The sequence below is a fragment of the Ammospiza nelsoni genome, chromosome 7 (genome assembly GCF_027579445.1).
Source record: "Ammospiza nelsoni isolate bAmmNel1 chromosome 7, bAmmNel1.pri, whole genome shotgun sequence".
NCBI lineage: Eukaryota > Metazoa > Chordata > Aves > Passeriformes > Passerellidae > Ammospiza > Ammospiza nelsoni.
The window spans coordinates 10,114,882-10,131,309 of NC_080639.1; the positions used below are offsets into that span (position 1 = coordinate 10,114,882).

The following is a 16,428-nucleotide window of genomic DNA, read 5'->3' on the forward strand; positions in this document are numbered from 1 at the left end:
AATATTGTTTCCCTTTGTTATTTGGGAAAGAATGCAATAACTGTCTCCCAGAAAGTAAGTTGAGTCATGTGCAAAGCACTTACCTGAAACAAGAAAAAGGTGAAAAGACAGGGTCATGGTGCTGCTCAGGAATAGTTCTTGCCTGTGCTTTTTTCCTAAAGAAAAATTAAGCTAAAAGCTAAATTATCCTCCTGAGAATGCCTGCATCAGTCTGTCACTGTTTCTATACAACTGAGTTTTGACCAAGCCCTCAGTTCTGTAGCAGGAAAAACATTTTGTTGAAGTAGTTTTGACCACTTCTAATGAATGCAGTAATTAATTTCACAGATAAAAAATAAGGGCAAGACAAATCTTAGGAGCTAAGTATCTATGCTGAAAATAATAAAACAGTGATGAATCTGTGAATCAGCAGGGTTTCAAGGCTGAAGTTCCTGGGATTGACCCCGAGAACTCTCTCCAACACTTCTACAGTTACAGATTTGAAAATTGTGTGAGAACACCTTCTCTTTCTATAAACAGAAGGACTACCAAGGAGATGTGCATCTGAAAATATAGTATTGACTTTGAATTATCTCCAGTGTTCTAATGAGGAATGGTTTTAGAATGCATTTTGCATCTTCACTGTGCAGTTCTGATTGCATTGAATCTCGTGATGTAAGTTGGATTTCTTCCACATCCTAAAGAGTTCTGGTTGTGTATCTGCAGTTCAGGTCCTCTTCTCACTGCTATCTAGCAAATGTAGGTTTAGCTTGGGGTTGAATGGAAGTTTATCGCTGTTTAAAAACAACCCAGCTTGGGAAAAGCCTGCTTGCAAACACGAGACAGTAACAAAATGTGCTAATTGGTTTCTCAGGAAAAAAGCACCAGCAGTGAAACTTTTCACACGGGGTATTCGCCAGGAAGTGTGTCAGTGTGTCATACAGACCTACGTTCTCCATCTCCTCTGTGAATGGGGAGTTTTCACGGGGGTGGGGAGAAACCTCAGCGCCAGAAACACAATATGAGACCTTTAGGGCTTTTTATGTTTTGTCCCTCCTTTCGCACAATAGGTCAGTCGCTCTCTATTGTTGGCGGCTCCTGCGCTTATCAGGGGCAGGATTGGGCAGATAAACTGACTTGTTATTGACTATGTTATGTCAAAGCTCGCTGTAAACACTTTCGGGTGCTTACGCTTAGCTCCGAAACCACTGAAAACATTACTGCACAAACCGAACGGGAGATGTTTGGGTTTCACACCAAAACATGCCAATTTCTATTTTCGCTTAGTTTTTGACGGCTTACGGCGGGGGTGAAAGAAATGAACCGGGACAACTGCAGAGCGGGCGGGTCAGAGGCGCGGCAGAGACCAGGTGAGGAGGGCAGCGGGTCGCGGGGGTTCGGGTGCGGCCCCAGGAGCGGGTTCAGCCCCGGTGCTCGGCGCAGCCCGGACCCTGGCGGGGCGCGGTGCCCGCCGGGCGGCGCTGCGGGCCCGGGGCGGGCGGCGGCGCCTCCGCCCCTGTCGGGCGGGCGGGGAGGGGCCGGGGCTGAGCCCCGCTCGCTCGGCTCGGGCTGCTCGGCAGGGCAGCGTCCGCCGGCGGCTCGGGGCGGGAGGCGGTGGCGGGACGGCGGGCAGCGCCCTTCGGCGGCAGAGGTACGGCTCCCCCGGGCTCCCTTTGTTCCGCGGCACCGGGACACGCTCGGGGATGGTGGGGCACGGGATGGGGTCGGCGCTGCAGCGGGAGCTGTGGCGGCTCGGCTCTGGCTCTCCCGTGAGGAGGGGGCGGCGGTGCTGGGTGAGGGTCCGGGCACGGCGGCCCCGGCGCCTCCTGGGCGCCCCTTCCCCGCGCAGAACTGCGGCTCCGGGACGCTCTGTGTGCGCTGTGGCCGGATTTGAGCTCTGGTGGACGGCAGCGGGATGGGACGGCTTCATTTAGGCATGAACGCGGTGCGCACACACGCGGGACGGTCCGGGGCTCGCTCCCTCAAATATGAGAGAGTGTGTGTGTGTGTGTGTGCGTGCTCCTTCTGGGAAGGGAGCGTGGCATCTGTTTCTTCTTGTCTAAAATAATTACCCTGTGTGCGCGGCTTCCCTGAATGCAAAAGAACGGGCTGGGCTGTGGGGCTCGGGGGAACCGTGGGAAGAGCGCTGCTGACTTGGAGCGGGATGATGGATTCTGCTGTCGGGTTACGCTTGGAGAGGAGACTTGAGGAAAGGCTTTCCAGGGCAGGGTCATTGTCCCAGGGAACTTCCCTGAGGGGACGGGCTGGTGCAGCCTCGCAAGGAATACCGCCCGTCTGCGCCCATGGATTCGGTGCGGGACATCTGCTGCCGCTGTTTTGGGAAGGGCATCCCTTTGTTCCTCGGAGTGGCCAGACTCCCCGCTGGAAAACAATGGCCTTCCTAGCAGGGCCACAGGGAGCGGGCCACTCACCGAGTGGTCCAGTGCTCGCTTTGCCTGCCCACGGTGGCTCTGTGCTCACACGTGCTGTTTGCTTTTTCCACTAATTTCAAGCTTTGAAATTTCAGACCATGTCATTAAATCTGTTGCTATGTATTTAGTCAGAACCACTATTCAAAGGACAAACGTAACAGTAACGAAATAAAAGCTAACTACTCTTAAAATGTATGTCAGAGAAGCTATTTAAAATATATCCAGATTGGAAATGGCCACTGGCATAAAGGTCAGGTAAAACTCCTGACTTCGCGATTTTTGTGTGGAATCATGAGCCTTCCATATCCGTCTGTCCTATTGTTAATTGTGAATTAAGGCTGGCAACAAGCTGCCCATCCTTCCCTGCATGAATCATCACTTTGTCAAGCCCTGTGTCAAAAACAAGGCTTTCCCCAAAAGTGTGCAGTGTTAGAGAACAGAACTACTGTGACCCATCTGTTAAAGTTCAGTCCTTGGCTGCTTTTAAACACATGAAAGGTAAAGACATTCTTCTCATGTGCTTTTATTTCCAGTTATCCCAGGCTTGAGTTTAAGAATGTCTTCAATTTAGTGCTTAAAGCAATGCGCTGCCTAGGGCTTAATTTTGTGTGAAGGTGTGAGGGTTGGAGCGTTCCCATTCTTCCCAAAGTAACAAAGTGGTCACTGCTTGTGTTGGCTTGTAGCACTTACTGGCATGTTAGGTTGCCACAAGTTCCTCCATATCCTTAGGATGTTGCTGAAACACCTTTGTGGTGTTGGATAGCTAAAAGGCTTCTGGCTCCTTATGAGCACCACGAACAGATTGAGTGCTCAGCAAAGTGATGGGGAAAGGACTCATGAAAACATCTTAAATACAGAAGCTTGCCTTTTTACTTTTTTTGGGTTGTCTTTTTTTTGGTTTTGGTAGGAGACCTTGTTAAATCACACCTGTGGGGCGGACCTCTTTGTGGAAATGATGCCAGGGGCTGGCAGTTTACCTCTGTCGTGTTAGCCCTTTCAGGCATTGTGCAAGACTCGGGGTAATTGCCTTTAGAAGGGCAAATGTACATTGCAAGCCTGCTAGTGCTTCTGGGGGAAGGGAAAATAAAAGTCTGGCGAACGAGGAGAGGAAGTGGGAGAGAGCAATTGGAAACATAAGCAAAGTCATTAATTTTTCCCACTGTGCACTCTTAAGAAACTGCTGGCAACATACTGGAGGTACTCTGCCTCATGGAAGTGTCAGGGACTTGCTTCACATGATTCTGTGAGATCATCTGGTTTCCCTGAGCTCTGTGGGAACAGAAATTCCTCACGCTGGAGCCTGATCTCATCGTCCTTCAGCAGCAGTAGTAGCAGCGGCTTGGGAATTGGAGAGGAAGGTGAAGGAAGTGCCAGTGGGACAGTTTGGAGAAAAGCTCAGTGCTGGTGTAGGCCAGGCTGGACACTCTTCCCTCCTTTCATTTGCCTTGTGTGGTCAGAGCTGGGACAAATGCTGACATGCCCACCAAAGTTCAGTGCCCTTTCAGACTGCTGAGCTTGGTTAGCACAGAGTCCTTTGAATCCTACCTTGTATTTCATTCATCTTTTTTTACTGTACTAATGAGCAGCAAACTGAAATGGAAAGTGGTGACTGGAGTGACTGTATGCATCAAGCTTGGGGAATTTCCTGAGTTTGATGAAAGTCAAAAATAAAGAGGTTTTTCCCTGCCTTATAGCTGTGTAGTTAGTCTGTTAAATTCTCAGAGCCTTCTAAGTAGCCTCTTCTGTTTGTTGTGGGACTACTGGCAAAAAATTTAGGAAGATTGAAGTAGCAATGACCAGCCCTGGAGTCTGTAACTTGATCTACAGCTTTTTCTCTTCAACTGGGAAAGGAAGTAACAGCTCTTGTTACACCCTTATGTAACCTCTCCATTCATAGCCTCCAAAAAAGAAGGAAACCAGAGCTTGATTTCTGGTGTATAAGCTAACATCAAGGCATGCTTTGTCATTAAGAAACAGTAAAGAATAACATTAATTTTCTCCCGTTTTGCAGTTCCCAGAATGGAAAAAAGCCCCCAAATCCACAACCCTACCAAAAGTTAAACATTTTCATTTTGTGCTGATGGGATAGTGGAAATCTCTGCAACTCTTTGTCATATGTGGTGAAGTAGCTGTTATTGAGGATATTGGAACTACAACGAGGGTGTTTTTGTGGGTCTTTTCTGCTGGGTTTGAGCATTAGTCACAAAACATTCATCCTTTGCACTTGTACCCCAGTTTGCTTGTGGTTTGGGAGAGCTTTGGTCTTTTGGTGCATTATTCCAGATTTGGGTTCTAAACAGTGTGGAGACCAGGGTCTCTTTTTTTTTTGTTTATTTTGTTTGGTTTGGTTTTTTTTTTTTCCTGATAATGGCACATAGCTTTTAGAGAAAACTACAGAAAATTAATCTTTTTGCCTCTCCCAACTCCATTCTACTGGGAAATTTCCCATTTGGTATCACCAAGGAAACTTGCATCCATTTCTTGATATATATTTTAAGTTTGATAGCGAAGTCACCGTGGTGATGAGAAAGTTTCAGTGAGAAAGACTAGTGCTTAAAAATACAGTTTCAGAGGCTGAAAAGAATTATCAAGTCCCCTTTCCAGATGCAAACTGGTTGGGGAATTCTTCTATGCAGACAGTAAAGCAGGAGTTATGGACCACAGAGGCCAGAACAACATCTTTTTTACAGTGCTCCAGCTTTTGGGAGGAAAGCAATTGAGAGGTGGTCTCCAGCCTGAGTGACCAGATTTAACACTTCAGCAAACAAGCTGAAGGCTCAAGAAGGAATCCAGAGTCCCAAGGAGTAAGGGCCAGAAATGTTTACCTTTGCTAAGATTTTCGTTCATTTTCAGGGGTGGGGAGTGGTAACTGCCTTGTCTCTGGCTTTGTGAATTGCTTCTTCAGTGTGGATGTACTGGTTAACTTCTCCTTGTTCTCCCTTGGAGAGGCAGAAGCACTTCCAAGGGTCTTGTATTGGCAGAAATCTTTATGTTGTTGGGCAGGAGAACCATGAGAGCAAAAAAAAGTAAGAGCCTATATCAAGGAGAAAAAGAGGAATAGGTGCTGAGTAACAGAAGGGTTGGTGGGTGTTGTACTATCAGAAGTGCTTCTTGTAGATTTCTTTATTTTTTAAATGGAGGCAGCAAGGAAAGACTCATTTTTCCCTACTGTAAGCAGAAACCAGTTTTTAAAAACGTGTGACCACAGCCTGGTCAGCAGTGGTACAAGTTTCCTGGGCCCACAAATGTGCTTTGTGTGTGAGCTCTCTTGCTGTTTGCTTGATGCTTCTTTTTCTGTAATATTCTATAATTTTCATCGTTTGTACACTCCAAAGTGCTTCTGGGGGTACTTTGAATTGCAATAAGAGTACAAATATACAACTACAAATAAGAATAATTAAACTGTAGGCTTTGCTACAATGGAAAAACCCCAGGTAGTGAAGTTTCTACTCTTTTATATGCATTTTTTTAATGGAGTCTGTTCTCCTTATGTCTACAAGACTATACTGGTGTTTGAAGATGTTTGAAATCCTGGGCCTTAAGGTAACCACCAGTTTTTATGCACAATGGAGCATATGCAGTGTTCTGATAAAATCCTTGCCAGTAACCTTTGAGAACCTGCACCTCAGAAATGAGGAAACTGCTGGGAGATGAAGGGTTGAATTCTGTACCTTGGGAAAGCACAAGCAAAAGAAGTTACTCTTACTCTCTGTGTTTTAATGCCTTTGTGTTAAAACAATTTGAAGCACAATTAAGGCTATCACTTTAGAGAAGAGGTATCCTTAAATTTCTTATTGCATAAGGGCACTGTGGATGGCACTGTAGTGAGAAGTCAGCTCTGCTGTTAGGAGAGCTCTTAAAGGGAGTGAGTTGCTATTAATCCTCTCCACTGTTTCTCTGTGGAAGCAAATAAGCAACTTAACATAGAGACACTGGGGAAGAGATGAAGAGATGCCATTTTTTCTGTGGCTCTGGGAACCAGTTCACTTAATAGCTTGGCTAGAGCTTTGTTTGAGGGCTGAGAAGAAAGCTCCTCCTAGCAGAGCTCATGCTTACCTGATGTGAAAGAAGGGATACCTAGGATGTCCAGCTTCCAGCAAAAGTAACAGCTGCTCTACCTTTTCATCAAGAGAGGCTTGGAGACAGGGCAGCAGAAAGACGGCAGAGGTTGAAAGGCAGATTATTTTTGGGAGTAGTTAAGGCTACAAGATAAACACCTGGTTGCTGGAGTGGCTGGAGACCCTTCCTAACTTTTAAGTGTTTGAGTATGTCTGTGAGTGATGGAGCACTTGAGGTTTGTTGTGCAGAGCAAGCAAGGGAGGTGCTAATTCCCTGTGAACCTTTGAGAAGGAAAAGAGTTGTTGAAGGGGTGCAAATGGATCCCTCTCTCTGTGAAGGAATATTCCTGGTAGTGATGACGGAATATTGCTGCCATGATATACCAGGAATCCTCTGCACACCTTGCTCGGTCAAATAGGCTCAAATAGGAGATGGAGCAGAAAAGGGTGATTGGGATGGTCAAGGAAAAGCCACTGAGAGGGAAATAGGTAATATGGGCTATGCATTACATGGAATGAAGTCAATTGACGTAAACCTTTGTCAATACTTCCCTGTGAGGGAGAAAACGCATTTAAATTTAAAGCCAAAGCCAAACCCCAGCACTGTTAGCAAAAGCAAGAAGTGGCTATTAGCAGACCTGGAATAAATTTAGTCTGTGACTAAGGCACAGCATAAGGACTGTTTCTCATGGAGAAAGCTGAATAATGGCACTCTGGAGCAGTGCAGTGGGGTTGGCTGTAGGATGCTGTGGTCTGGAGCACACAGGGCAGATACAGCTTCAATTACCATTGTTCAGCTCACAGGCTGTCAGTCTGTCAGGCTGCCGGGGCTAAAAGGGCTGTGGAGATCACCTCCAGTGATCAAAGAGTGCAGGGCTCTGTGGAAACAAAGTTCACGCCAGGAGAAACCCTGGAAAATCTTTTGGCAAGCGAGGGCAGAGCTGGAGCTCCTTGTGCCTTGTAACGCTTCTGGAACACGGGGAGCTTGCCTGTATCTCGTGTGAATAGAACTTTTTGCTTCCTATGAGCTGCCAGATGAGAGTTCTCACTGAAACCAGCGAGGGGAAACTCAGTAGCTGTGAGTGTGTGCTGAGTTTGCCTGCCACAGGGAAAGCAGGTCCGGGTGCTTTCCCTCTGTGGAAGGGAGATACTTTCTATTGATGTTTTAAGAAGGTGTCCCTCTCTAAAGCTGTGAAGTGTTCTATTTTATTTGGAAAAATCTCTGTTTATCATGCTAGTTGTTAATAAAAACACCGTCTGCTGGCTTTTAACTTCAGGGACATCTGGACAAGAGTGATTACCGTGTGTTGAAAAGCAACTTCATGAACTGCTCCCATTGTCTGAAATATCTCTTGTACAATACACAGGAAGAGCAGGAGATGGCTGGATTTAGAAATTGATGACTTTTATCCTCTAATTCCAGGTGTCTATCTGAAAATTACTGTTGAGGATGAAAATGACAAAATAGTGAATATAGGTCAACTGCTTGAGACGAGCAAACCTGTCTTAGTACATGTAATTTATTTAAGCCTTGCCTTCCCTTAGATTTTTTTAAATCTTAGGTTTGGGCAAATCATGCTTCCTCTTCCCACAACACTTGCATCCAAATTATTTTATTCCCTCCCTTTACTGAAAGATAGCAGTGTCTTGCTGGACAGAAATGGATGCATAGAATAATCAGTGATGGCAAGTGGTGGGGTGAAGCCTTGCACTACTGTTTTACCTTGGCAGCTACCCCTGGGAGAAATGAGACTAGTCATGTCTGACTTTCCTGCAGGTTTTTCTCTTGTGATGGATTGACTTGCAAAGAAGTAATAATTTCCACTTGAAGCTTTTTCTGCACCTAGGGAATTTTGCAGAGCAATTTTTCTGCTCTGTGGTACTTAATGAGGGGTTTGTTCTCCTCTCAGCCCGTGTCTCTGATGGAATGCTTGTGCTCAGATATCCTCTCCTGCCTGCTTTTGTGTGCAAAATCAGCTGTTCTGTTGTCCTTCACTCTGTCCTTTTGAATGAAATTCAACATTAGATGTGTCTGAGAGAGTAGATGTGTAGACTAAGAGATGTACAGCTGGCATGATTTGTCTTATTTTCATAAAATACTGGGTTGAAAACATTCCAAACCTTATTTACAAATATTTCAAGGACCCCATCAGTGAGGTTTTCTGGAGGGGAAGTTGCAATGGGCTAGACTAAGACCTTTGGGGTGGTGTTTGGGTGACTTCTTTTCCTGCTGTTTTAAATGGAAAAGGACAGGGAAATTTTTGCTTTACCCAGACTTTTACTGCTTGGAAGATGATATGGGTGCGTGGAAACTGTGAAACCTGTGAGTGCCAACTGCTCTAGGGGTTGGGATGTATGCTCAGTTACTGTGGCTGATTGATGCTGGGTAGACACAGGCACCGATGCCTCCTCTGGGATCTGGATTTCCTGAAGCTCCTGAATAGGTTTGTGCTCACCTGTGACCGGTTTTAAGCCTTAAGGTTTAAGGTTCACTGACTGCTGTGATGACTTTCTGAGGCTGCTTTTCCTTCTGCTCTTGGCAGCTGAGTGCAGCGTGGGTTACCTGGCCTGTTATTTTCCTTTTCTGCATATCTTCAGGGCTTATCACCCACTGCTTAACAGGCAACAAAGCATTTCAGCAGAAGATTAGCGTGTACTCTGGTATTTTAACCCTGTCCGATTAGGACATCTCTGAGTACCTGCCTCACCAATGATGTAAATGTGTGTTTGCTCCACCTTGAGCAGCTTTTGCCTCTGTCAGGGATGTGAGGTTCCCGTGCTGGCTGCAGGAAAGCAAGGCTTGCTTTCTGCCCACGTGCTTGTGTGGAATAGAAAATAAAAACACTATTTTGGTCGAAGATCTTGATTAGAGCTGATTGCTGGATTGCTCCCGAGGGACTGAAACCTCAGGTGAAAGAAATTATCTGACCCTGTGGGGGCTGATTGATTGTACAAGTGTTCTGTGGGGATCTGGTGCTGAGAGCTCTTTTGAACCCAAGTTCTGGTGAGGTGGCAAGCTCTGGTGTGTGACATAGAGCAAACAAAGAAGATCCCCTAATGTAAATAAACACTGCCTTGGTTTTTGTGCCTCTGTTTTGCAAATGTAACCTTTGGATTGGGCAGCATCCCCCAAAATTGGCAGAAAGCTTTAAGCGGCAGCATGAAAGATGAAGATAATCAGTTTAAAAGGGCACCCACTGCTTAGTGGAGTTTGGCTGTCCAGCAGTAAAAGATTTTTTGGTTTCTTCTCTGAAACAGTGAGAGTGTTTTCTATCTGTCCATATCCCTTACTGACAACTTTTTCAAAGTTGTGTTGTCTAACCACTGTCAGTCTGAAATGTAGTCTTTGGTTTAGGGGGAGAAGGCAGGACCTTTGACAACTTTTGGTTGTCAACTTTGCAGTCACATTTTTGTTCCTTATTTTGAAAAAGACTGAAGGAAACCTTAGCAAGGTGTATGTGCAAAAAACTGGCTTCCTTTGTTACTGAATGCTTTATCCCTTTCTGTAGATGTGGACCAGGAATGATTATAAAACTCTGTGGCTGGGCAATGACTAAGAAAAGCCTAAATATAAGAAACCACCATGGATCCTGTTTCTGCTGAACTCAGTGGGATTTTAACCAGAATTTTGGACTGTAAATAGCCTTGGTAGTGAAGATCTATTTCTAGATGCATTGAAAACACCCGAGGTGTTATCCCCATTAAACTAATTTAAGAAAAAAAAAAGAAAAAATGGACTCCAGAATAACCATTCGCATGAAATCCCACTTCACACCTATAATCTTTGAAGCCTGTCAATATAATCCAAAATGTAAAGGAACATTTTAAGGGTAAAAATGGAGCAGCAGACATATTTTGACAGTATTTTCACAGCTGCCAAAGAAAGAGTGCCTTAGCAACATTGAAAGACCCAAATGATTTTCCCAAAACCTGGTGTGACTGGATGACTGACCCAGATGAGTTAAAGTAAGGCAGAGAGTTGACTTAGGAAATAGATCAGCCCCAGAGTGCGATTACTGGTGGCAGTTATTGTGTTGTGGTTGCAAAATAATTATCAGAAGTAATTTGAAGACATGTACTGCTGGGACTGTAAAGTAGGAATAATAGAATAGATATACCCCATGGTCTCATAGAGCAGGTAATATCCATGCTAATGTTATTCAAACCACTGGGAAAAAAATAACAGAAAGTAGCCTTAGAGAAATGCAAACAGCCCCCTCAGGCTGCTGAGTTAGTTGGTTTTGGTTTTTTTAAGGAAGAGAAAGAGGGCAAAGCTCTATCTTCTGTGTACGTGGCTCATGTGATTTTGGTTTTGTGGTAAGATACTGTGCACCTTTCTGGTGATACCAGAGTTGTTCATAGTTTCATCATAATATGAACAGAGGCATGAGAGAAACATCTCTCTCACTTTAGGGGAGATTACTGCTTAGTGTGCGTTGTAACCAAGCTGTAAATAAATGTAAAAATAAAAGAGAAAACACCCCCCTCCCACACCAAAACAAAAACCCTAAAACCCCCCCAACAAGCCCCAAAGAACTTCAGCAACAGCCAAACCTCTCACTTGTGCATTTTTGAAGAACCTGCGTCCTGGTAATGAAGGAAGTTTCATCCACTGTTTACATCCGGAGGAGATGATGTCCCAGCAAACATTTTGTACATGTCCTAATGCAGGCTAATCATCCCACTATCAGTTTTTCTAAACTGCACTTAAGCCTCCATTGTTAAACTATTAAAAGATGATATTGCCTCAGTGGTTGCGGCTGTTTGTTCAACAGTACCTTAAGTGGCCTGATTCTTTCTTGAAAATTACCCAATCTTTAGATAAATGTGTGGTGTTTGGTAGCAGAGGCCAGTGGAGTATTCGTTTCTCCTGTGGAGTTCTCTGGTCAGATCTTCTGTCATCTAAATTGCAGTCACTGGTGCGAAACTGCCCTAATCTGATGTTGCTGAAGGGCTGTTCCCATTTAGCTGATGCTGAATGCAAACATTCCTGCGGTCCCGGTACAAAAACACCCCGTAGTGCCGCATTTTACTTTTGTAATTCACCAGGGCTGGTTGTTGTTAAGTGCTCAAGGAACCCGGTACACGTGTGTCATGTTGGGTGCCCACGGAAATTTACGAGAGGTTGCACAAGGCTTCAAATAACAGCTCTTGCTTGGTAGGTAAGATGTGAGAAGCATTAGCTAATTCAAAAGCTCCAAATTATAAACTTTCCCAGTTTGGAAAGCACTGATTTGTGCAGTAGTACTCAGAGAAAGGAAAGAATTCAGAAGCTATCCGGACACTGGCAAAACCAAAAGGAAAGATGGAGAGTCAGAGGAAGCCTTTTAGTTCTTTGAGTGCTTTTACTGATGTTGTGATAGCCATTAACATTCCTTACTGAAATTCGTCTGTCGCGTTCCTCAAGTCCATTTTCTTGCAGGAAAAACAGCGGGCTGCAACGTGGAGCTGTTTTCTGCTCTTTTCCACAGGACATGGATGTGTCAGAGCGACAATTGAGAGCGGTCCCAGCTGGGAAGGAGGGTGCAGGTGTTCATGGCAGAGCAGATGGTAGGGATCTGGAGGGAAAGCAGGGGTTTCCTCTGGATGATATCAACGCTTTTTCACACATGCTGATGTAGGGAAATGCAGCTCTGAGTGAAAAGGGCATTGTAGCAGTTCAGCTGCAGAGTCTGCCTCAGTTTGCCTGGTGAACCAGCACAGGGTGTTTCCAATGAACTTCCACCTTTGGGGCATCAGAACAGGATAAATTTAAATCCTGCCTCTTGCTAAATTGGTACTTAAGCTTGTCATGAGCAGCAGCACCAGATGATGGTTGCAGCCCCTTTTGGTTTTGTTTTGTTCAAATAATGACATTGTGTCCCTGGCTGCTTTTTGCAGCAGTGGCCTGTCAGTGTCCCCACCTTGTGTGGGTTGATTGCTCCCTGACAGAGAAAACAGGGAAGGGGTGGGCAAGCATAATTACATCCTGGCAGGGGCTCAGGATCAGGCCTGGAACATGAAATCAGCTTGAACTCCACTATTGAATTACTGATGTTGCGCATTGTTCCTGTTAAGAGTTAGAGAAAAGGGGAGCAAGCTGGTTGTAGTGAAACCAAAAGCCTGTGGTGTTTTAATGTTTGGTTTTGTTTTTAAATAATCAGAGCTTGAAGCATATGTGAGTACATCTGTGTTGGTTTTGATGGTAGGGAAATTGTCCTCTTGCTGCAATGCCTGGAAAAAAAAAAAGGAGCCAAGCCACCTCTGCAGGCAGTGATAGTTCCAGTGCACCAAACTCCTGAGTGTGAGCTAAGGGCTGCACAGCTGTAGGAAGCTGCTGACAATTGTTGCTGTTCTGCTGTTGGAGGGCGATGTGGAAAACCTGGGACAATTCCATAAGGTGCTGTATGCCAATAACAGGGCATTACTTCATTTCCCCCCTGGAGAATGTGTGCATTTAATTCTGCAAGGCTTTGGGGGTTTTGCCTGTTCTCTGCATTCTCTTCTATTTATAGCTGTCATTAGCTCTTTTTCCGGAAAATGGCCAATGATAGGGTTGCTGTGACTGTGGGATGCTGTGATTTTTAATTTGCCATCCTTGTGGCCAAGAGGGGCAAGATGGTTTTAGATTTAGCTGAAAATGTAAATTTTATCCCAATCCCAGGCACTGCAAGCAGTGGATACAACAGTCTGTGCTTTAAAAGGCTCTGTGTGGCGTGGGAGTGTGTGGATAAAAGCAGTTTAAAGACACAGCCTGCCCAGCACTTCTCCTCCCAAGCATATTGTCCAACATAAAACAGATCAAACTGTGAAGGATTACTGAATTGACTTTTAAAATATTTTTCTGAGAATGGAAACATGTTGCAAATGTTCTCACTCCATTGAATTTAGGGCTTAGATATGAGACCGAGGGGAGGAAGAACAGATTTGTCAACTGCCTACAGAAAAAGGAGATATTTAGGAATGCTGCTGATCTTTCCTTTAGGGACAAGAAGGGTCAGTTTGGGAGAAGCCTCAGGTGGTAAATGGATATGGGTGAGACCAGCGAATGTTGAAGGAAGAATCTGATCCTCCTGATGTCTCGGGCACTGGGAGCAGGTTCTGGTCCCATCCCTCTCTTAGATCTGGTTCTTGTAAATGGTTCTTGAGTAGCATTCATCTTTTTAAAGGTGTGTGAATACATCTAAGAGTAGAAGCCACTTGCTTTTATGTTTGCCACTGCTTCCCAAACTGTGGTGAGCACACTGTCAGCAGCACTGATGGGAAATATTAACAGCTGCAAGGCTTCTTTGAGTGTATGGCAAATACTTGGACATGGATTTGGATTGCATTTCTGAGCTTTTTCTGAAGTTTAGCCATGTAATGTTGCAAGGGCTTGATTATTTTTCTGTGAAGTGTACTGATTTTTGACATTTTTTTATAAAGCTAGTTCTAAAATTAGCATTTGGTATTTTGAAAGTGCTATATATTGATCTTCTACTACATTCTTCTAGTAGAATAATTTCAGTTATTAAGTCCTATTTAATTGATTAATATGTGTTTAAACACTGTTGGTTTCTCTTAGCAGTGCTTTTTCCCCTCCCACTTTTTACCTCAGATAGACAACCAAATTATCCCACAGGCTGGATTTTCCTTTGTTAGCTAAACCAGAGCAGGGATTAAGATTGGATTCCACCAAAGCAAAGGCCAACAATGCTGCCATGGCAGAACACTCTTGAATCATACATAAGTGTAGGAGGTAATCTTTAATGAATTTTTGCAAAGGCTAGGCTATTGAAAATGGCTTTGAGCAATCAGTATTCAATAAGTTGTTTCAGCCTGTTAATTTTCTCATCATTTGGGTTTCTAGTATTTTCTGGCTTGCAAGTTGATGAAAAATATTTTAATCATAGAATGCTGTAAATTATTGTGGAAAAAACCAAGCTGAAAATTAACCTTTGACCATAAAATGGAACTTTTCCAATATATTGATAAGTCAATATCTGTATACAACTTTTTGATCCAACTTATGAAAATAGATATAGTGTCTTCCTACACCTCTTCTGCAAAACATGGTGCTGAATTTGGGAATAAATGGATGTTTTTGATGGGTTTGGCTGCTCTTGCTCTTGAAATTCCCAAGCAGTGATGCATGAAGTGTGGTAGGTGGTATGTAATTTCACAATGGTAAATGAGGTATTGTACTTAGAACTTAAATTTTAGGTTTAAATTGCCTTTATTAGGTTTTTGTGTTGGCTTTTTTTATATATTTGGCCACAAACCCATTATTTAATAAGTTCCATACTTGAGAAGAGCTTTATTTTTTCAGCCTTCAAAAGTTATTTGAGCATTAGTCGATGTATGGGAAGTAATTAGGTCGCTGAAACAAGATTGGTAGTTTAAAGAATTTTTCTTAATAGGATGCAGAAGTTGAAGTGATACCTCTGAAAAGATTCTACGAATGTTTAAAATTTTTTTTGGTGATTCAGAGAGGTGAACTTTTAAGAATAAAAGTATCTTTCTCTACAAAAATATTTGTCCAGTGTTTCTGTTTAAAATAAATGCTCTTTTGTTTGTTTAGCAGAGTTGACTCAGCTTTGGTTGGTTACCATAGTTCAGCACTGTTTTTGCATTTCCATGTGAATTTCTAGTAATTCCCAGGCTTGGTTCAGGTTTTGGGGATCTTTTTGTATCACTTTGCTAGCTGCCTGTGGAGCTGTGCTTCTCTTCGTTGAATTTGGAAAAACATCAAGCAAGACTTAAGTCTTGATCTAAAATCCCTCAAATGTCACTCACTGATGAAAAACATCAAATAACCTCTAGTGAAGTTGTGGCTGCAGGGAGAAGGGAGAGATAAAAGACTTTGCTTGTTTTAAATTAGTGATCTCATGGAGAGGTACTGTGGCAAGGTAGCACTGGTTATAGGAGGTAATAGCTGCTCAATGGCACTTTGGGAAACAAGAAAAAATATTTAGAATTAAAATGCAAGGCAATGGTAGGGGGACCAAGGAGAGCCTGATAGAATTGTGTAGCTGACAGCTGACTGGTGAAGCTGAGCTGCTGTTCTGTGTGGCTGTAGCTGTGCAGTGGCTGGGCCTTGGTTTGTGTGGTCAGCAAAGCTGTTCTCTCACCTCTGGCTCCCTGTTTGTGGCCGCCGCTGTGAATCCATCCATTTTCCAGTCTCCTCGTGGAAGCTGAAAGCAGCAACTATGTGCCCAGAGCTCCTGAGGAGCTCACTAATCTCCAGCGTTTGGATTGGAGGCGTAAAAGGCTGGGAGGATCGAATAAGTGCCAAGTTTTGGCCTGACCTTGACTTCTTTGTCTAAATGACTTCCTTTATCAGGCTTGCTTACTTTGTTTTGTTTGATCCTGGTCCCCTGCTCAAGCCCAGCTTCTGGCCTTTGCCACTCCGAGTATATTCGTGCAGTGTCTCCACTTATCAGCTGGATTGTTGCTGCCCCGTGAAAATGTTCTCTCCAGCAACAAAATTACAAGTAAATGAAGTAATTTGGTAGCTTCATGTAGCCAATACCAGCATTACTTTAGAACCCACGGTTCATGAACTAAGATCAAATAGTGTGGTTTTTGTCTCTGAGCGGTTTCACTGAGTTGGTTTCCATTTCAATATTAATGGAGGAGGAAAAATGCAAGTAAGCGTGAAAAAGAAACTCAGAGTTATTGACAAACTTGAATTCTAATTTAATTTCTGGAGATTCTGATGAAGCTTTTGATAAAACACAGACTTGCATGCACTTGAATAAGGTGTTGAAGTCATCCAAATACTCTGGTTTTGATGCCCACTGGAATCTTCACTCCTGTTTCTAGTAGTTTCATGTTTAATGTCAAGTGGACCAGAAGGCCTTGTTGACTATTAGAAGTTACATTTTGGAATCATGTGGACTACCTGGGTAGATGCAATGACCTTGAGAATGTTCCTCGGAAACATAATTTTAATGTAGCGTTCTTTCAACTTTTATTCCTGAAGTTGTGTTACTAGATAA

General features: G+C 43.9%; 1 protein-coding gene across 4 annotated transcripts in view; it reads left to right on the forward strand.

Moving 5' to 3' along the window:
- Positions 1 to 1,281: 1,281 nt before the first annotated feature.
- The window catches only part of MYO1B (myosin IB), a 108,319-nt gene continuing 93,172 nt past the window's right edge, over positions 1,282 to 16,428 (forward strand). The window contains exon 1 of one of the 4 annotated variants that reach the window (XM_059475564.1): positions 1,282 to 1,349. Coding sequence is in view for 2 of the 4 variants with exons in the window: in XM_059475565.1 (XP_059331548.1) it covers positions 1,916 to 1,924 (9 nt within the window). In the remaining 2 variants the exon portion in view is untranslated. Of the gene's footprint in view, positions 1,350 to 1,581; positions 1,631 to 1,905; positions 1,925 to 16,058; positions 16,078 to 16,428 lie in introns of those variants that run through there. The other 3 variants (XM_059475562.1, XM_059475565.1, XM_059475561.1) reach the window with 3 other exon arrangements.